General features: G+C 52.7%; 5 protein-coding genes across 5 annotated transcripts; 3 read left to right on the top strand and 2 right to left on the bottom strand.

Moving 5' to 3' along the window:
• Nucleotides 1–373: 373 nt before the first annotated feature.
• On the top strand, nucleotides 374–2475 carry B0H65DRAFT_253486 (vacuolar protein sorting-associated protein 45). The gene is made up of 2 exons (XM_062822513.1): nucleotides 374–1638; nucleotides 1698–2475. The coding sequence occupies exons 1-2, from the start codon at nucleotides 493–495 to the stop codon at nucleotides 2322–2324; spliced, it is 1773 nt and encodes a 590-aa protein (XP_062679206.1). The 5' UTR covers nucleotides 374–492; the 3' UTR covers nucleotides 2325–2475.
• Nucleotides 2476–2626: 151 nt separating this feature from the next.
• B0H65DRAFT_550737 (uncharacterized protein) lies at nucleotides 2627–4275 on the bottom strand (the record flags this gene model as incomplete). Its single annotated transcript, XM_062829762.1, has 3 exons — nucleotides 2627–3793; nucleotides 3854–3929; nucleotides 3980–4275. 3 exons carry the CDS (start codon nucleotides 4273–4275, stop codon nucleotides 2627–2629), a joined length of 1539 nt encoding a protein of 512 aa, XP_062679205.1.
• A 7268-nt stretch (nucleotides 4276–11543) lies between these two features.
• B0H65DRAFT_253424 (uncharacterized protein) lies at nucleotides 11544–12148 on the top strand. The gene is made up of 2 exons (XM_062822512.1): nucleotides 11544–11931; nucleotides 12032–12148. The coding sequence occupies exons 1-2, from the start codon at nucleotides 11680–11682 to the stop codon at nucleotides 12035–12037; spliced, it is 258 nt and encodes an 85-aa protein (XP_062679204.1). The 5' UTR covers nucleotides 11544–11679; the 3' UTR covers nucleotides 12038–12148.
• A 1484-nt stretch (nucleotides 12149–13632) lies between these two features.
• B0H65DRAFT_253398 (5-aminolevulinate synthase mitochondrial precursor) lies at nucleotides 13633–15873 on the top strand. The gene is made up of 2 exons (XM_062822511.1): nucleotides 13633–14139; nucleotides 14199–15873. The coding sequence occupies exons 1-2, from the start codon at nucleotides 13836–13838 to the stop codon at nucleotides 15782–15784; spliced, it is 1890 nt and encodes a 629-aa protein (XP_062679203.1). The 5' UTR covers nucleotides 13633–13835; the 3' UTR covers nucleotides 15785–15873.
• Nucleotides 15874–16555: 682 nt separating this feature from the next.
• Nucleotides 16556–18771, bottom strand: B0H65DRAFT_510424 (glycoside hydrolase/deacetylase; the record flags this gene model as incomplete). Its single annotated transcript, XM_062828401.1, has 7 exons — nucleotides 16556–16748; nucleotides 17375–17728; nucleotides 17781–17929; nucleotides 17987–18082; nucleotides 18137–18304; nucleotides 18361–18433; nucleotides 18494–18771. The coding sequence occupies 7 exons, from the start codon at nucleotides 18769–18771 to the stop codon at nucleotides 16556–16558; spliced, it is 1311 nt and encodes a 436-aa protein (XP_062679202.1).
• Nucleotides 18772–20423: the final 1652 nt, after the last annotated feature.

Here is a 20423-nt window from a genome sequence, read left to right as displayed (position 1 = left end):
CAAGATGCACTGCAGCCGCAACCTCTACTGCGGTTGCGAGCCAAAGTAAAACCCCCTTGTCAGGTATCTGGCACGGACCACTACAAGCAAAGCTTCATGGCTATGTATAGTGCACTATATGGTCAGTGATCGTCAGCGACCTGGCCCACGGGTTTTACTTACCCACATCACCATAGTAGGAACCCTTGTCCCGCGACATGCACATGTAACCCTCTCGTGCCTCCTCATCAAGTCCCCCCTCCATCAACCCTGAGCTTGACAACAGCTCGACCTTCCCGTCATCAAAACAACAAAGCTTCCACTGAACACCATCTTATCTTTAACTTTTAATAATTCTTTCACTGATTCTCTTCGCATTTTCGGCCTCAAATTCGAAAATCTATCCGCGCCCCATAAAGTCATTGGCGGGCTCAGGAGTTCGGGACCAGCAGAGGCTTTGTGAATAATAAATCGAAACCCGAAGCCCAGAATCACAGCACTTACTCGCCCAAGATGGATCTGATACAGGCAGCATCCGGTTATGTGACCAAGATGGTGACGGTCGGTGAAAACGCCGGGACTGCTGCTGCGCCGTCGGCCAAGATGAAGATGCTCTTGCTGGACAAGGACACCGTTCCCTGTATCTCAGCTGCCGTCACCGTATCGACCCTTCTCAACCATGAAGTCTACCTTACCGATCGGTTGGACAATCCTAAACGGGAGAAGATGAGACATATGCGCTGTCTCTGCTTCGTGAGGCCACATCCCGACACCATCGGCCTGTTGATCGATGAGCTACGAGACCCCAAGTACGGAGAGTACCACCTTTACTTCAGCAACGTTGTCAAAAAGTCGGCGCTTGAACGGCTAGCAGAAGCCGACGATCACGAGGTTGTGAAGGTGGTGCAGGAGTACTTTATGGATTACGTCGTTATCAACACCGACTTGTTCTCACTCAACATGTCTCTGCCTATGAATCGGATATGGAGCGGCAATCCCGATACCTGGAACACCGACTCCTTACAACGATGCACCGAAGGCGTTATCTCAATCCTGTTATCTCTCAAGAAGAAGCCTCTGATCAGATACCAAAAGAGCAGCCCTTTAGCTAAGAAGCTCGCATCCGAAGTCCGATATTGTATGACCCAGGAGGACCAGCTATTCGACTTTCGCAAGGTCGACACGCCACCGATTCTCTTGATACTGGACAGGCGAGAGGACCCCATTACGCCACTGCTCACACAATGGACATACCAGGCCATGGTACATCACCTGCTTGGCATTCACAACGGGCGAGTCGATCTCAGCGATGTACCCGAAATCCGTGCTGAGCTGAAGGAGATTGTCCTCTCACAGGACCAAGATCCCTTCTTCCAGAAGAACATGTACCTCAACTTCGGTGACCTAGGCGGCAACATCAAGGAATACGTGTCACAGTACCAGTCCAAGACCCAGAACAACGCCAACATCGAATCCATCTCCGACATGAAGCGGTTCATCGAGGAGTACCCCGAATTCAGGAAGCTCTCCGGAAACGTCAGCAAACACGTCACCTTGGTCTCCGAGCTAAGCAGGAGAGTCGGGGCCCAGAGCCTACTCGAAGTTAGCGAGGTTGAGCAGAGCTTAGCTTGCAACGATAACCATGCCGCCGACCTCAAGGTAAGCCCAACCCAACCTTCCATCCTCTCATAGCCGTATACTAATCCCCGACCTCACAGAACATCCAAAGACTAATCCAATCCCCCACCGTAACCCCGGACAACAAAGTAATCCTCGTCGCCCTATACGCCCTCCGCTACTCCAAATCGCCCTCAAGCCAACTGCCCATGCTAGTCGACCTCCTCTCCGCCGCCGGCGGCGTCCCCACCCGTCGCACCGACCGCGTCGCCAAGCTCCTAGCCTACCACTCCTCCCTGCACGCCACCACCGGCGGCTCCGGCTCCGGCGTGGGCGGCATCGCCGACATTTTTGAAAGTAGCGGCATCTTCGGCGGCGCCGGCAACCGGTTCAAGGTGCTCAAGGGCGTCGAGAACGTGTACACGCAGCACTCCCCCTTGCTGGAGACGACGCTGCAGAACCTGGTCAAGGGCAAGCTGAGGGAGCAGCAGTATCCGTTTGTGGATGGCGGGGGCTCGACGAGGGATAAGCCGCAGGATATTATTGTGTTTATTATTGGAGGCGCGACGTATGAGGAGGCGAAGATGGTGGCGGAGATTAATGCGAGTGTGCCTGGTGTCAGGGTGGTGTTGGGTGGGACGACGGTGCATAATGCGCAGAGTTTCTTGGAGGAGGTGGAGGATGCTGTTGGGGGGTGGCCGGAGCAGGTGGCGCAGGGGAGGAGGTAGACTTGGGGGAGAGGGTAGGAGAAGGGGGGTATTGGTGAGAAGGGAGGACAAAGAGACGAGGATAAGACGTGGTAATTAGCGGAAAAAGAATGAACATGGTCGCATCATGACCTTAAGGGGATAGTTGGTGTTGGTAAATATCTCTAGATACAGGTACGGTTAGCGGTATTTACATCTATATACGCGCTTGGAGACACCGGACATTGTCAAGGCTCCTCTTGCCGTCCATGTCCATCCCCATATACACCAGCGCCATCTGTCACCGTTATCAATCCAAGAACCTTCACATCCTCCCCCAACACCTAAACAAGAGCAACACTATCCATACACCCATACCCCGCCGCCACGCCTCCCTCCTCACTCTTATCCCCCTTCGTCCTCAACAAGTAACCCGCTTCCTCATTGAACTTGACCTCCCCATTCCGCTGATCCCACAAACAAGTACCATAAACGCCCAACTCGCAAATCACACCCCCTTGCTCCACCTTCCCACTTCTCAAAATACTGTTGGCCAGCGCAGGCGGCTCGATGATCTCCATGAGAATGAACGAGTTCCAGTGTTCCTCCGGAATCGTCTTAAGTTGCTCCGGGATCGCCGACCGGTAGAAATTGTTGCCTCCGCCCTCGCGTTGAGGCTTCATCACGTATTTCTGGCATTGAGTGGGGGAAGTGGCGAGGGAGCGGGCGTGCAGACCGGAGGGGGAGGTATCGAGGGGGTAGATGTTTGTGAAGGTTTTGAGGAGGCGGTGGGTCTTTTCAGATTCAGGAGACATGAATTTTGCCAGCGCGGAAGGAACCGAGTTGGTGTTGGACTCCTCGGGGGTGGCGAGGACTTGTTGGACCTTCTTCATCCCCGCCAGCTGGGTAAGCACCGTAGGGCAGCAGACGGCGTTGGACCGCTCGATTTGGTAGCGCGCTTCCCACGCTTCTTGGGTAGGGTAGTCACCGGGCCCGTAGCCGGCGCGGAGGTAGACGACGGCTACCTCGAAGACGAGGGAGGGGTTGCTGGGGAGGGTGTAGAGGAGTTGGCGGGTGGGGGTGGAGGCGATGGTGGTGTGGGTGAGGATTTCGGAGAAGGGGAGGCGGAAGACGGGGACGGAACCCGAAGAGGAGAGGGCGTATTCGAGATGGCGCTGGTCAAAGACGTTGCGCTCGCCGGACTGGGTGAGGAAGAGGACGCATGTGGGATGGCCGAGGGTGGAAGGGCCGTAGGCGTCGAAGGCGGCGCGGAGACCGGCGGCGAGACCGGCGGCGGAGTCGTTGGATGGGAGGTCGAGGTTCGTTGCGGAGGCGGAAGAGGAGAGGAGGGGGTACTCGTGCTGGGCAAGGTGCTTGTGCAGGCGTGAAGTCTGAGTGGACAGGCCGCCGAAGGAGGAGGCGATGGTGTTGAATTCGACTTGCTTGATTTGCAGGGAGGCGTCGTCTTGGTGAACCATGTAGTCGGAGCGGAAGAGGCCTAGGGCGAGATTCTGTTGGTGATGGGTGATTAGCATGATATTGATTCAACAGCTGATGTTGTAGTTGCTTACTTGGACATAGCCCTCCTTCTTCACACGGAGGTGGACGTTCCATAAGTTGGCAATGAACTCATCGCCGCCAGCAACCCTTAAGGCTTGTTAGTGAAATGAATAACCTCTAGTGCCGATGAGACATACTCCTTGACCATCTCCGTAAGGAACTCCTCATCCTGGCTGATAAGAGCATATAGCTCGTTATATGTAGTCTGAATAGCCTTTGCCTCCTCGAAACAGCTCTTGGGGAAAGGGCTGGGAAAGAGGGTAACAGGGGCACTCGTGGCGAGAATGCCCTCGGCGTCGTTACCGGCGATGGCAGGTGGTGGGCGAACAGTAAGGCCGTGGGCTACAGTCCAGTCCTTGACGACTTGCACAAGTCTTTCCCTTTCGGCATCTTGGAGAACAGGAGGGTATGAACCCTGAGTGATGGAAGACATTGTGGCTTGTAATTTTGTTGTTCTGTGATGATGGTTAGTCATGATGCTCTCTGTAGAGAAATTGAGGGGTCACTGAGAGACTAGTGTGAATGGCATCATCTTGGGAGTGGTTGTGTTGAGCTAAGGTTTGTTCATAAAACCCCATGTCTTCAAGTGCGTTCACGATGTTGAACAGGTCAAGACTTACTTGTCTGTGAGTTTACACCAGCTGAGATGCAAAGGATGTTGCAGTGAAGATGGGATGATGGATGAAGCCGTCTGCCGAAGTCGAGAGTTTGACGCTAAAGCGAATCACAAGTGGAAGTATACTGCGGGTTTAGTACCTAGAGACGCAGAAACATGCGCGAGGTTGTCCGTACTTCTCCTTTTTGTTGGCCGTTTGAATGTGATCTTTTGAGACTGGACGGAACGTATTTGATCATGTCTTGGATTCACAATAGAGGTCTCAATCCGTCAAGTCTTCAAATCTTGTCGAGTTGAATTTGTAAGCTTCCATGTTTTTTTGGACATGGGATGATTGTTACAAACGTACCTGCCAAACACCGCTGCAGTCTGGAACTTCGATGCCCCTCTTTCAGTGCATGGGGCGCCGATTGGCAAGGCACCACTGGGAATTTACAAGATGATATGTATCTTACTAGTATTTTACCAGGCACCATACAGACTTCTTACGCCATATTAGGCCTGAGTAACAGAAACGGGCCGCTATGAGTTTCCGTCTTTGCAGCGGTGGGCACGTTGGCACTGACTTGCTCAAATATCTTTGAAAGTGGATGTGGGCAACTGGCCCCTTGAAAGGGCGAAATATTCTTCTCATTCTCAACTTGAAAGGGGGAGGGTAAGACGAATAGTGAGTTCATCTTATTAGTACGTCCGAATCGCTCACATTGTGCTGTGTGTAATTAACATTGTGTTGCAGTATCATTACGAACTATTGAAATTGTGCAGCCAGTGTTGCCCAACGGATAACGTGACTTCGCGTTCCGCGTGTCTGAAACCTCAGCAACGATGGCCGCCCGAGACTCCAAGGTTCCCCGCCGTCCCGTCCCGTCTGGCAAGACCCGTCGGCCACTTTATCCAGACATCACCTCGACTTCAGCTTTGTATTACGCATCCGGCCATCGATGCCATCAGCCGCGCGCAAGCTGCTTCAAGGCGAGGCATCTGCTGTGTAAGACGAGGATTATCAGCAGATGCTCTCACCACCGGCGAGTAAGTTTCTTTGTTTTGAAAAGGTTCATCGCGGTCGTGTTTGCCTTCGATTATTTAGGTCCAAGGAAACCTAATCCCCCTCCATTTCCCCGATTCACTTTCACCTTGTTCTCACTGATCGCGACACCGAGCCGGTGTTGAATAACACATATCACCTTCGATCCCAATCTGAGCATCATATCAAACATCGCCTTCATTCACGGTTTATTCACGGCTCCCATTGTCATGGCCAACGGCAGGTCTGCCTCCTAGGCCATATGACGTCCGTTTGGATTTCTGTTTCATCCAACCATATTCCCCCCACACCTCGTTTCTTCAGATATGTGGCCGCAAATTTGATCAAGTTCGATTTAGCGCTCGAAACCTCGGTTTGCGCAGGGCACATCTAGTCGGGAACCCGTCACGGCTCATTTGGTCACTTTTTTCTACCATACCCGCGTTATATATATCCTTTCCTTTTTTTCTCACTTCATCACCCTTTCCACCATCATCTTGCCCCTCCCGCTCGAGCTGTCGGGATCTTATCGCCTCGAGTAGACACCCAGGATATCTCTCCATACGCGCTTTCGAGAGACGAAGTCGGGTTACTAAACGCCAAAAGCAGGACCACCGTCAAGATCGCCATGAGCCGACTCTATTGCCGACACTAAACTGCAAATTTTTCAGCTTTCCCTCAAGTGGCAGAACAATATCTGACCGTCAAAGGAAAGGAGTGAACATATAGGTCATTGATCGAACACAGATTCCTTTCACGCCTGTAATACTCCCCCTTCTGGTTGTAAAGGCATCCTTAGCATGATACTAATGACCGCGTCTAGTAGCTTCAGAAACCCGTTGAGCGCCTACACAATGGCTGAGCTTAACGAAAATGACCCGTTCAACTGGAGTGTTGAACGGGTGGTTAAAGAGCTATGCACCCCGGAGCGTACATGGGATGCGCCTGCTCCGCATAAGCTACCCGACCCAGAACGCCTTGCATTTAAGCTGCGGGACCTCGAGATCGATGGAGAGACACTCCTTACGTACTCAGACGAATATGGTTGGCCCACGTTTTGGGAAACGCTAGGCATCAAAAAGCTTGCCCACCATTTATCCATCGGAAAAGCGATCAGACAGTTCAGGGAGATCAGTACCAAGTATTATCAACAAAAGAGGGATAGCGACCTCCCGAAATGTCCGCCTGGTGCGACTCCGGCCATCAAGCCAGATCCTCTGAATCCCTCTGAGCCGACACCTCCTATCGTCGATAGGTCCATCCCGGAGCCGACTGCCGCGGCGATCGACGGTCCCGTCTCTGAGCCAAGTCCTGCTGAAGTCGACAGCACAGCTACGGAGGCGAGTCCTGCTATAGCCAGCAGCACAGCTACGGAGGCGAGTCCTGCTATAGTCAACAACACAGCTGCGGAGGCGAGTCCTGCTGTGCTCAATGATGCCGCTTCCGAGCCAACTCCCGGGGTGGTCAGTGGTCCCGCTTCTGAGACGGCTCCTGTTGTGACAAATTCTCCTGCCGTGGCGCCGACGCCGATGGAGGGTGTCATAAGCCAGCATGCCGCCCCTGCAGAGCAAGCGCAGGATGTTCAAATGTCCGGTATTCCTGACCAGCCACCAGAATCACCCGAGAAGCGCGTTTTGGACAGTGGCCTTCGACAAGACACTGAGGAGTTCTCGATGAACCCGGAGCGCCCTCTTAAAAAGAGGAGGATTGCTCCTACCATTGTATCGACAGCTGCCCCAGCTCAAGCGAGGACTTTTATCCTCACAGAAGGTGATATGTTCTACGACCCTTTGCTCGACATTCCATCCTCGCAGACTGGAGCTTCTTTCCGTTCGGCTACCCTTCCAACGAGCACCTTCCCTTCCGATGTCAACTTCGATCGCTTCTTGGACGCCGAGGATTCAAAGTTCACTTATCTTGATTCTTCCGCCTTGCGCTCTGAGGACATCACAAGCCTCCCGTACGACTTTGAGTCCGATGACGATGGCGATGACAATGAGGTCAGTGAGGAGTTCAACTGGGTGAGGCCTGCTGCAGTACCACCAGCGCGCGCCCTACAGGTGGCTCGAGTAATGAGAAAATTCTTCCGTAAACGCAGCCCTTCTGTGAATGAGGACGAGGAGGTCGTCTTGGACTTTGGAGAGGACGATGACAGCATGTCGGTAGATTCAGAAACATACCGAGAGTATGAAGAGGAGGAGCGAGAACAGAAAGCCCGCCAAAGCAGATACAAGCCCCAAGTGCTCAGTCCAGAGCAGGCTGAGGAGGCCATACAAGATGCTATTCAGAGACTGGAAGTCAGTTGGGAGAAGGCCAAGAAGCCTAAATTCGAACGACGGGCCTGGAAGATATGGCAAGACGCCCGGCGAAACCGTACCCGTTTGAGCCACATCACCTTCGCGAAAAACCAGCTCAGAAGCCTCGAAGTCCGACTTGGAAAAGTCAAAGAAGAGCTTCTTCGTCACAAATGGTTCAAAGAGGACAAGATTGAGGTCAAGGCTGAAGGATTCTTGGAGGAGAGTGTCTACGACAGGAAGTACCAGACCTGGCTCATTAACTTGCTCGAGAACCCTCATGAGCCGCCCAAGCCTTCGACGCTTCCCAGGCTAAAGCCAGAGCCCAAGAAGGAGAGAGAGACACTCGCCAGCGATGAAGAACTCTTAACGAGCGATTCTGAGGAGGAGGACCAGTTTATCGAGGATGATCTTTCGCCGGTAGATCACATGGTCATTGACCCAAAGGAAACTAATCCATCTACCCGCCCTAGCACGCCTGACCGCCCCTCGAACCCAACGACAGAAGAGGAGTCAACAAACCAAATACCGGAAGAAGAAGTAGATACTCCTGCTCAACTTCCTGCGGTTGATGACGAGACAGGGGTGGTAAACAAGGTTGAACCAACAACTCCTCAACGCTTGATTCATACAATCCCAGCAGAACCTATCGAAATTCTCTCCTCACCAGCCGACGTGGACCAGCTTGCCAATGTTCCTCCTCTCACTGATGTTGATGCCATCGGCGAACTTGGAACGGAGTTCTGGGCAAAGTACAGGGACGGCGAACGCCTTGTGATTGCCGCTCTCTGGAGCTGGTCACCTTTGCGGCAGTCGGAGATCTTTGATGCCGTTCAAGATCGCGGAGATAAAGAGACATGGAAAGAGCATATTCAGCCACTCATTGACCGAGCCGCTACCGGGATCTCTAGGATCGATGTCGATCCGGACTCGATCAGTCTCATTCTGGCCCTCCTGTTTCTTACTTATTCTGACTTTAGCGAAGGACGGCTGAAGGTTAGATCAAATACCCTTCGTTGCGTTACCTGCCAAAAGCTCAATCGGGAATATCCGCGGTTTGAAGAGTTTTTCAACTTCCTGCAGAATTGCATTCACTATTTCCGCCCCGGGCCCAAGTCACCCACTCCAATGGAGATGACCTCCGCTGAACCCCCGGAGGCAACTCAAGATACTCCTATGGATATCAGCGAGTCCGAGCATATGGATACAGACTTGGAGGAGCTGTCCTCCCAATTCCCTCTGTCATCTGCGAAGAAAGGCCGACGACCTAAACACGACGAAAAGGCAAAACAGCTCCGAGTCGATTCCAAGGCGTTATTGAAACAAATGGACGAACGCCGTAAACTATTGCGGGCGAAACTTGCCGAAACCGGATCAGTACCGACTGACAAGTCACGTCTCATCATCAACGAAACCAAAGAATCCGACGACCTTCCTTTGATCTATGTCCATGAGAAGATTGGAGGGAAGATTAAGGACCATCAAATAGACGGTGTCCGCTTCATGTGGGACCAGATCGTGGTTGAGTCAAACTCACGCCAGGGGTGCTTGCTTGCCCATACGATGGGCTTAGGCAAGACGATGCAAACTATCACCTTGCTGGTTGCCATTGCCGAGGCATCCCAATCCGACGACCCTCGGATAGTTGCCCAGATCCCCAAGGACCTTCGGGTTGGTAGAGCCTTGATTCTTTGCCCTTCTGGTTTGGTTGAGAACTGGATCGACGAGATCTGTATTTGGGCGCCTGAGCACATCTTGGGGAAAATCACCAAGATTGATGCGGCGACGGTGCCACCCAGCGAGCGGGTTAACAAGATCAAGGAATGGGCGCGGTCTCGAGGCGTACTGGTCATGGGCTACGAATTGTTCCGGTCTCTAGTCTCAGGAAACGAAGACAATGTGGCTGAACTGTTACACGATTCTCCATCGATTGTGATCTGCGATGAGGCTCATCGGTTCAAGAATAAGACTTCCAAGTTGTACGCTGTAGTCCAAGGTTTCCACACCATGAGCCGTATTGCCACGACGGGATCACCTCTGACCAAGAATGTAATGGATTACTATTCCATGATCAACTGGGTAGCTCCCAACTACCTGAGCGATGTGGGAGAGTTCAACCAAAAATACGCCCAGCCCATTAGCGAGGGTCTACATGCCGACAGCAGCGACTCGCAAAAGAACCTCGCCAGAGAACGCCTGCAAATTCTCAAGGCCATTGTCGCGCCGAAGGTGAACAGGAAGGACATTCAAGTCCTGGTTGACGAGCTTCCGCAGAAAAGGGAGTTCATCCTCACTATCCAGATGACAAAGGTTCAGCGAGATGCTTACAAAGAATATCTGGAGACTGCAGAGCGGAACAAGGGAAATGATCTTTATCGCAATGCCTGCGTTTGGGGTCTCATCGCCTCTCTAAAGCTGCTCTTAGCGCATCCAAAAATCTTCAAAAGCAAGATGCAGGAACGTTTAAGTACTAATCCAGCACTGGTCAAGAGGAGAAAACGCATAACAAACGATGAAGACCCAGACAGCGATGAAAATGATGAACCACTGGATTTGTCGCGGGACACGCTAAGGGATGTTCTCGCCAAGGTGTCGATTAGGGGCATCGAGGACATTGTGCATTCTACCAAAGTCATTGTGCTCTTGCAAATCATTAAGGAGTGCAAACAGATCGGCGACAAGGTACTCGTCTTTTCTCAAAGCATCCCGACCTTGGACTTCCTGCAGGATCTTTTCAAGCAGAAGAAGATCCTTTACAAACGGCTAGATGGACACACACCGGTCAGCCAACGTCAGGCCGCTACTAAGGATTTCAACACGGATAACTCACTCGATGTCTACCTGATTTCCACCAGGGCTGGTGGTGTCGGTCTCAACATTCCTGGGGCCAACCGCGTAGTCCTCTTTGACTTTGGCTTCACTCCCGCGGAAGAGCAGCAGGCTGTCGGTAGAGCATATCGGATTGGCCAAAGGAAGAAGGTATTTGTTTATCATCTCAAGGTCGGCGGTACCTACGAGACCGCCATTCACAATCTGGCTGTCTTTAAGAGGCAGTTATCGGAGCGGGTTGTGGATAAGAAGAAGCCAGTCCCCTCTTCAACCAGGATGAGAGAATACTTCATCACACCCCCTGAGAACTTGGAGCAAAAGGATCTGTCAACTGTGAAGGGCCTTGATCCAGAAGTCTTGGACAACGTCCTTGCATCCGCCGAGTGCAGCAAAATCATCCGCGAAATTGATTCAACCGAGACTTTCGAAAGGGAGGAAGTGTATGAGTTCACAGCAGAGCAACACCGGGAATTGAACAAGCAGATTGAGCTGGAAGAGCTTCGAATCAACAATCCCGAGGAGTACAGGCGGCGGATGTTAACAGTTGCGGAATTTTCGCTGCCATCTCTTCCACCAAATCTTGGTACGCCAATATCTGCGGGCGGTGAGTCCCCGTCCGCGCTGGTCAAACACGCACAACAAGACACAAATCAGCGACGTCAGCTAATCCGAATTTTAGTCCCACTTCACCTCAGAGACAAACGTAACCCGACGACACCGGGCTCAGCTCCTAGTATCCCCCCCTCTGCTGCGAACAACATTTCTGCAAGCACCCAAGCGGGTGCACCAATTCCACGAGTAGCTTCAACTGCCACAGCGAGTCAAACAGTTGCTTCATCACCATGCCCGGCTAACGGTCAAGTGGCCGCGTTGGATCCCATTCTCGGAACCAATACGCACTACAAGGTGGCCGAAGCCCCAAGAAAGCCCGATACCCTCAAAGCGCCGGAAATAATCCCCAAACCAAGGAAACCGGAGGATACTACCCCAAAACTTCTCGAGGCTCTCGGCGAAGTACACAGAAAGCTTCGGGATGAGGGTTACGACACGTCAATCCATCCACAAGATCTGGTTATGCAGATCAATTCGGAATGTGATCGCCAGGATATGGCCGCAGGAACACTCCCTAGAATGGATAAACTGCGATGCTTGTGCAAAACGGTCACTGAAAGTTCCAGGTTTGGAGAGGCTTTGCTCACAGGGTACCTCACGCCCAGCGAGGTAGTATCTATGGGCATGGCTCAGATGAAGGACAAAATCGCCGAATACAAGGCGATGACAGAGGACTTGTTCAAGTCAGAAACGTGGGCGCATCACAAGGCCAACGTAGGCAACACCACCACCAACACATCGCCCCGCGTCAAGTGGAAGACGAAGAAACCAGCAACATAACTGACAAAGAAAATCACCTAACAGCACGCCCCAGAATTGACGGCCGACGTGACCATCAAAAGTGAGAAAACGAAAATGCGACCACCTATTGCGGAACCTGAAGCTATAGACCGTATAGCAAGAAGCAGCAGCACCAGCACCAAAGCCACTCCCAGCCGAACGTCGACGGAAGATATCGAACGGAAGAAGAAGAAGGAGAAAAGGAAAAAGAAAAAGAGGAGGCTTCAACCAGGTGGCACGGCCGATATGCCCCTGGTGATTGATGACGACTGAAAGTATCGTTCACCCCATTTTCCTAGAGTCGATAACCCCCTTTTTTCGTTTTGCTCTCTTTCTCTCTCTTGAGATACCCTGTTCTTTCCCCATCTACCATTCTAGTCATTGCGTTGGCGTTCCGGAAGCAACCTCATGGATATCATCAGTGGCGGACAGAGGGACGGTCGAGGCGACATGGGCGAGTGAGCATTTTGTTGGTAAGCTCAGGGAAGGAAAAGGAAGGGAAGGGTCGCATGGCATAACATGGCATCGCAAGACACGGTTAAGGCTTGGACAGGCGTTGCATTATGAGGAGGATGGTACAGTTATAGTTACCAGAAGCATTTTATACAACGTGCATCAGGTATCTAAAGGAGCGAGCATTTTTGTTCACTTGGCGGTGATTCAGTTGGCTTGAGGATAGGACAACATGGCGTTCTTAGGAAGGAGATACCCTTACGAGCCCCAATGATATAGGCGGTGATACATGGCATACTTAGTCTATATAAAGACGTTCGGTATTCCGGTCCCGAACAATAGGCGTGGTTTACAAAACGAATCCCCGGATAATGATGTTGAGCAAAGTGACTCTTGGAGGCAATTTCCCCATACCTATCCAAAACGAGCGAAACGGAAGGATCATCAATCAGGTATCGAGTCAATTACGTGCAGACGTGCATCTGAATGGCAGCCCAGATGTACATACGCAGTAAAGAAGACAGGTGGTTGACACTTCACAGACCGACCGACCGATGAATGAGACGCAAAGGACGGCGGGTTCGCTGCCAAAGGTACCCACGTATATTACTGTATGGAGCTGTACGGAGTCATTCCGGACCCCGCTTCCGCGTGCGGGATTCCACCGGTACAGGGGCCGACAACCGTTGCAGACATGTGTCAGCCAATCAGAATGAGGCCATTTGTGAAGGATCGCATTTGAAACCAAACCTAATCCGTGGCATCCGATTGCCGAGACGACTCCGAGTCGCTGAGAGAGAAACGGCACCAACGGTTCGTTCACTTTTAGGCGTTGGTATGTATGTAATCATACGTTGAATGTTACAGAAGAAGAACAGAAACCAAAAAGAACAAGTTCTGGGTTGGGGTCATGAAGATCGAAAAAGAGAAAAAAGGATTTTATTATGTACAAACCTCGAACGATCCGGGACTCGCTGATCCGGTCCAGCCAGTTATGAATATGATCCACATGCGTCCAGAGGGACCGTGGAACATGGAGCGAGGTTGTGGTCTTGTCCCCGCTTATAGTGCCCCCTGGGAGCTGACTGGTTGGTCAATTCCAGTGTCCACGACGTTGGTGCGCTCGAAGGCTCGCCGACGGCCGAAACATGTACCCACCTATCTTTTTGCCTCAGCTTTTTTCCCGAAGAACATCTCCTTCGACTTCCTCTTCCCCCCCTCTTCTTCCTCTTTTTTCCAACCTTTCCACTCCACGCACATCCTCAGCTATTCCAGATCAACACTCCCTTCTCCATTGATCGCCTTGGCGAAACAGATTACCGAACGGCTTTGCGCATCTTCCTAGACGACCACACAAGTTGCCATCGCAAAACACCACGCCCATCATGGACTCCGTTCTTCGCCAGTCCAAGGCCGTGTGCCCCTTCATGAAGAAGGCCACAGCCTCCAGCCTCCGCGCCATGACCACCGCCGCGCGCCCTGCCGCTTCTCCTTGCGGCGGCGCCATCTCCAAGCTGCAGGTCCTCGCCCACCGCTGCCCCGTCATGGGCAAGGCCATGGCTGTTCAGTCTGCTCGCATTGGAGGCCGCGCCGGCGCTGCTCCTGCTTCCTTCGTCCAGAAGGCCAAGCTGCACACCGGTCGTCCCCGCGAGGCCCAGGCCGTCGAGGGTGTCTTCACCGGCCAGAAGGGTGAGTCACGCAGATCTTGTGCGCCGTAATACAGTATGTTGACTTTGCCCCTTGAACAGCCGGCCTTCCTCTCCATCCCCCCTTGAAGCCTACGACCGCCACCGCCGCGAACCCGTCGCCGGCCGCCTGCACTGTTTCGGGCAACCATGGAACCAAGTTCAACTATGAGAAGTTCTACGAGAACGAGCTGGAGAAGAAGCACAAGGACAAGTCGTACCGCTACTTCAACAACATCAACCGTCTGGCCAAGGAGTTCCCCCGTGCCCACATGGCCACCAAGGCGGAGAAGGTTGAAGTTTGGTGCGCCAACGACTACCTCGGCATGGGCAGTAACCAACACGTCCTCAAGGCCATGCACGACACCCTCGATGAGTACGGCGCCGGTGCTGGTGGCACAAGAAACATCTCGGGTCACAACAAGCATGCTGTCGAACTCGAGGATACTCTCGCTAAGCTCCATGCTACGGATGCTGCGCTCGTCTTCAGCTCGTGCTACGTCGCCAACGACGCGACACTGGCTACCCTCGGTAGCAAACTCCCCGACTGTGTGATTCTCTCCGACAGTCTCAACCACGCCTCCATGATCCAGGGTATCCGTCACTCTGGGGCGAAGAAGATCATTTTCAAGCACAACGATGTCGATGATCTGGAGAAGAAGCTGGCTGCCCTGCCGCTACACATTCCCAAGATCATTGCCTTCGAGTCAGTGTACAGCATGTGCGGATCCATCGGTCCCATTGAGAAGATTTGCGACTTGGCGGAGAAGTACGGTGCCATCACCTTTAACGATGAAGTCCACGCCGTCGGCATGTACGGCCCACACGGTGCCGGTGTCGCTGAGCACCTCGACTGGGAGGCCCACCAGCGCGGCGAGACCAAGGGAACCATCGCCGACCGCATCGACATCTTCACCGGCACCCTCGGCAAGGCCTATGGCTGCGTCGGTGGCTACATTGCCGGCAGCGCCAAGCTGGTCGACACCATCCGCTCGCTCGCCCCCGGCTTCATCTTCACCACCACCCTCCCGCCCGCCGTCATGGCCGGTGCCCGCGCCGCCATCGAGTACCAGATGAGCTACGACGGCGACCGCCGCCTCCAGCAGCTGCACACCCGCGCCGTCAAGGAGGCCCTCGCGGAGCGTGACATCCCCGTCATCCCCAACCCCAGCCACATCATCCCCATCCTCGTCGGCAACGCCGAGCTGGCCAAGAAGGCCTCGGACAAGCTCCTCGCCGACCACCAGATCTACGTCCAGAGCATCAACTACCCTACCGTCCCCGTCGGCCAGGAGCGTCTGCGCATCACCCCAACCCCGGGCCACACCAAGCCGTTCCGCGACCACCTCGTCGCCGCCCTCGACTCCATCTGGACCGAGCTCGGCATCAAGCGCACCAGCGACTGGGCCGCCGAGGGCGGCTTCATCGGCGTTGGCGAGGCCGGCGTCGAGCCCGAGGCTCCCCTCTGGACCGACGAGCAGCTTGGCATCGCTGATGCCGTCGCTGAGCTCCGCGCCCAGGTCTCCGACGAGAAGAAGGGTGTCACCAACCAGCTTCTTGAGAGCATTGCGCTCGAGCAGGAGCGTGAGGCGCTCAACGCTGCTGAGGAGGCTGCTGATGCTGCCAAGGCCGCTGCTGCTTCCGCTTAAGCTTTCTTCTTCTCTCATGGGTTGAGGAAGCTATAAGCAAAGCAAGCATCGTTGCTCCAGGTGACGAGGTGAACAAAGCATAGGGGAGCTCAACGGGCCCTTTTCTTGATAAGAGAAAGCATTTCACGTTCCTTGGAGCGAGCGCGCGCGGCACGGAGGAGGAAGAGTGGAGCAACGATGTCATATTTGTCCTTTTTTGTTCATATTCAGGCGATACCAACTGCCTGCCTATGTCCTGTCTACTACTATACCAATACCTTGGTGCTTTACAATTCGTTCTGTCACGCCTCCGGCGTACACAATTTTGAATACAAAATCAAAAGATTTTTTTTGGCTGGGACACCACAAAAGATGGTGTCCCGAAGAACCCGAATGGGTCAAATGCCGCTACACAATTTTTCTTGGTTCCTGATATGCTTTTTGGGTGAAATGTGATGACACTTGTGAATGTTGACACGTGTATGAAACGAATGAATAGTCTTACCGTGGAACATGTCCGTTTGCCAGATGGACGTTCTCCCATTACCTACGGGGATAGCGTCGCTGTCCTTTCGCAGGAGACATGTTTCAAGTCTACCTTGTCTTGTGATCTCAAACAAGGCGAGCAAGCACGATGAATCACCCGAGACACTGATCCGTACAAGACAAAAAAAAAAACTCATTTGAAGCAGACAGAAGCCAGAAGAGTAAGTACACACATTTTCATCCATAGACACCTAAAATGACAACCCACCATCCATAATTACAATCCTCATTACCTCCACCACTCCACTACCTCTCCTCAACCTTTTCACCAGTCCCCTCAACAGAACCCATCAAACAATTCCCATACCCAACCTGACACCCAACCTGCGCCCAGCAGTACAACAAGCCCGAGCCACATCTCCCTGCCGACCCGCAGCACTCCCCGAACCTGCTTCCCAAGCACGTCTGGCCAAAGTCGGGACCGCACTCGCCGTTGATGCTGATGGTTAAGTCGCCGTCTTTCGGGGGTGGTGTTGAAGAAGTTGTTGTTGTTGTTGTTGTTGTTGTTGTTGTTGGGTTTGTTACTGATGTAACGGAAAGAAGTTAAGGATTTGGTCAGCTCAGCTTTTCCATGCACCTAACTATAAGTGTGTTCTTCTTGCTAGATTGGTTGGGAGGAAATCATCAATGTTATGGTTCACTAAAACAGCGGATAGGAGGGGGTGGTAGGAGAACATTTGCTGAACCGGCCCCCCTTCGGATGAGAGAGGGTTGGGTTTGGCGAGCGAAGTTCACGGTATCAAGAGATGGATGATGGGGAGGGCCAGGAGAGGCCAGTAGGGAGGGGAAAAGGCCTTACTTGTTGTGGAACGAGTGCTGGTAGTGCTTGTGCTCGTGGTTGGAATGACTAGGACAGTAGATCTCGTGCGGATGCTTGTGCTAGTAGTGGAAGTGCTCGTAGTTGGTGGAACGAGGATGCCAGTGGATCGTGTCTTGATGCTTGTGCCTGTGCTTGTGCTTGTGGATGTGGTAGTTGCAAGGACTGTGGATCTCGTGGTAGTACGGATGCTGGTGGAAGTGCTCGAGGGCTTGATGCTGGTGGTTGATGTAGTAGATCTTACCGACGAGGTAGAGCTAAGCGACGGAACGGCCGGTCCGGTACGGTACCAGTTTTCCGCCGGGTCGCCCAGACACTCTCCTACTGTCACCGCACTGTATCCCTTGGAAAAAAGCGAAGTTAAGATGTGGTCCGTCAGGTTGTAAACCGTTTGTACGTGAATGTCGTGTTCGATCTGGAGAAAGCTGTCGCTAGCGGGATTGGAATCCTTAATAGCCTTATCCCAGATGTTCTTGCTCGTCTGGATCTGTTTGGCGTCGTCATGCAGATAGCCCTCGGTGTCAAGATCGAAGTAAACAGCATGGTAGCCGAGTGTTGACAAAACGTTTTGGCAGTTCTTCTCGCAGATCGAATAGGGGGGCCTAGTTGAGAGTTAGAAAATAAGGTTATAGTCGAAGATCCGTTTGAACTTACCTCATATACGTTGGGAAGAAACCAAGGATAGAGTTGAATGCAATCTCGTTCCACACCATCTGGTTCGTCATTTGAGTGTTAGTCAACTGACTGGCGTTCTCGTGGGACCAAGTATGGCTGGCAATTTGGTGGCCCTCTGCATGCATTCTCTGTGAAGAGAGTCAGTAAACTATTAGCCAAAGAGTCTTTGAGGACAAGTTATTTACCCTGATAATCGCCGGATAGGGAGTACTTGGGTCATTGATCATTCCTTTACCGATGTTGTTGCCCGTAATGAAAAAGGTGGCCTTGGCTCCATAGCTCTGTCTCCAACATCAGCTGTTATCGTCCGAAGAACACAACAAGGGAGTTCGAACCTTCAGCTTGTCGAGCAGATCATTGGTGTAGAGGTACGGTCCATCGTCGAATGTCAACGCAATGTCTCCATCGGTAACGCAATCGTAGATTCCCCCTCCGGCATAGAGGACTTTGCCCACTTTTGGCCTTGCAATTCCCGACGTGTCAGGCCCTGAAGGCTTTTGGTTCTGTGCCGGCCGTTAGTCAAGTTTTCGGTTTTGTTCTGGGCCGTAGTCATTCATACCCCGTCGCATCCTGGGCCATAGTTTATTTGGCAATCAGGAGCAGTGCAATAGTCCTCTCCCACTCCACACCATCTATCAGGGGGATGTCAGTACTCATACCCAGCAGCTTGAAGAGAGGGGAGCTAGTCGAACCCTTCAAAGGAGCAGCACTTTCCAGCTGCACAACTCCCAAGTCCCGGCCCGCATTGTTGGTCGTCCGCATCCCGCTTGCGCGGGCCAGATTTCTGCTTTAGTGTTGGCGCACGCTCACTCAAAGGAGTAGCTGCGTGCACAGGTCCCGAACGGAAAGCCTTTAGCTCGGACACAAGTTTCCTGCCTCCCAGAATCTTTGGCACATGCTGGCCGCCGCTGTTGTCATGGGCAAACGTCAAGCCAAGCGAAGTGGCTAAGAGAGCGGAAGACAGCTTCATTGTTGTAACCGGTCAGAGGATGATATCCGTCAGCGGGTATGGCATCGAGTGGCTACGTGCCAGCGCGACAAGGACAAAAAGTCAAAGCAAATAGACGAGCCGCAGAACGTGCAAAAGGGTGATGCAAAAGAAGAACCAGGTCTCATAAAGTATGGGAACAAAGACTACCGGCCGGCCTTGGGTTAACAAGTGGAAAGACGAAATATATCGCGAGTACACGCGGTAATGTTGCAGATCGGGTCAACTTTTAGATTGCATGGAGGGATGGAGGGAGCAACATAAATTAAAACCACGGATACCATCTCTCTGGGAGACGCGGCGTTGACATGGTATACAAACCACAAGGTTGCGATGTACATATTATCGTCCCTCGCATCGTAAGCTGTGCCATTGCAGTCGCGGGACCTTGTCTGGCTTCGTTCCTCTCGCTGCAGCTGCGGCAGGCGTATGAGATGCTCGTAACATGGGGTCAGTGTGCTTGAAGATGATGTGTAGTTGGAACTCGACTCGTACAAAATGCATCCTCGGAACGAGGAGGACTGGGACCCCGGCCCTATCCCGCGAAGAGTTCCTGCCGGTAGCCGACGAGGTTAAGAATATCCGCCATTCTAGAAGAACGAGCTGTTGATCCGCTGTCCCTTTCGGTAAACATGTCATTTGTGTGACAAGCCCCTGTTTCCGTGGGTGCGCCACCCAACGTGTTTGTACTTATTAAGGAGAGAAGGCATCAAGAAGCCCACGGAGGTTGAGGTTTCATTACAGAGGTAGGCAAGCATGGTGATACCAAGTCGGACATCACAACCGCGGCCACAACGTCGGAGTTGAAGAGGAGGTGCAGAGGGGTGACTTGGGGGATGAGACACGGCGCCACGGCGTAAGCATTCCGAGAAACCGGCCAAGGTAATATGGGGGTATCTGTGGGTATTCGGTGGTAATAGCAAAGATAATCCCCGAGCAGGAACAAGGCAGTCACTTGAAGGTGGCCAAGTACCTATTAATCCTCTAATCCTTTAATCCAGAGATGTTTGTTCCCCTGACTCAAATGGGAAAGCTGTAGGAATGTTTGTTCTCTCGCAAGATGAAATATGCGGGGGATCAGCCTCATGGCCGGCTGATGTTCCGGTCGCTTGCCGGCAGATCTGGGGTCCTCGAGTGCCAGGGGACTTCATTGTAAGGGGCAAACTGGGAATAACCCCAAAAAGAGGTGATGGTGCGGCAAAATGCACAACCAGGCCGAATGGAGAGGATGCCGCGCTGGAATATCGAATCGTTGTCAATATCTGAATTTCGGCTGAATTGGGGAGGACTGTGACCCGTTGATGGAGCAGCGGAAGAGAGGAACTGATGGAGGCTGGAAGGCGACAACGAAAAGGGCTTGATTGTAGTTGTCTAACGGAAGAGGAGAAACGGAAACCAGGGCAGCCTAAATACCTGGAAGGGAGTGCCGGTAATGGAACGGCCCAGTGAATGGGCAAAGCCGGTGAATGGGCGGCCCAGGGCACGGACTTCCAACAGGAACCGACAACCATGTTCTGCGAAAAGTCGGTTAGCAAACGTGATTACGACAACAAGACGAGGAAAACGTCAGCTTTGTGAGTTGCTGTTGTTGCTTTGCAGCGAAGGGACTGTAAACGAAGGCGACTGAAGCATTC

The sequence above is a fragment of the Neurospora tetraspora genome, assembly GCF_033439725.1.
Source record: "Neurospora tetraspora strain CBS 560.94 chromosome Unknown B0H65scaffold_6, whole genome shotgun sequence".
Taxonomy (NCBI): domain Eukaryota; kingdom Fungi; phylum Ascomycota; class Sordariomycetes; order Sordariales; family Sordariaceae; genus Neurospora; species Neurospora tetraspora.
This window is presented reverse-complemented; position numbering and strand designations above follow the sequence as displayed.

Excerpts from the sequence above, each read along its gene's own strand:
- B0H65DRAFT_253486 (XM_062822513.1), top strand. The coding sequence starts at position 493 with ATGGATCTGATACAGGCAGCATCCGGTTATGTGACCAAGATGGTGACG. Across the intron at positions 1,639-1,697 it reads ACCATGCCGCCGACCTCAAG|AACATCCAAAGACTAATCCA; the intron begins GTAAGCCCAACC and ends CCGACCTCACAG.
- B0H65DRAFT_253424 (XM_062822512.1), top strand. The coding sequence starts at position 11,680 with ATGCAGATCAATTCGGAATGTGATCGCCAGGATATGGCCGCAGGAACA.
- B0H65DRAFT_253398 (XM_062822511.1), top strand. The coding sequence starts at position 13,836 with ATGGACTCCGTTCTTCGCCAGTCCAAGGCCGTGTGCCCCTTCATGAAG. Across the intron at positions 14,140-14,198 it reads TGTCTTCACCGGCCAGAAGG|CCGGCCTTCCTCTCCATCCC; the intron begins GTGAGTCACGCA and ends CCCCTTGAACAG.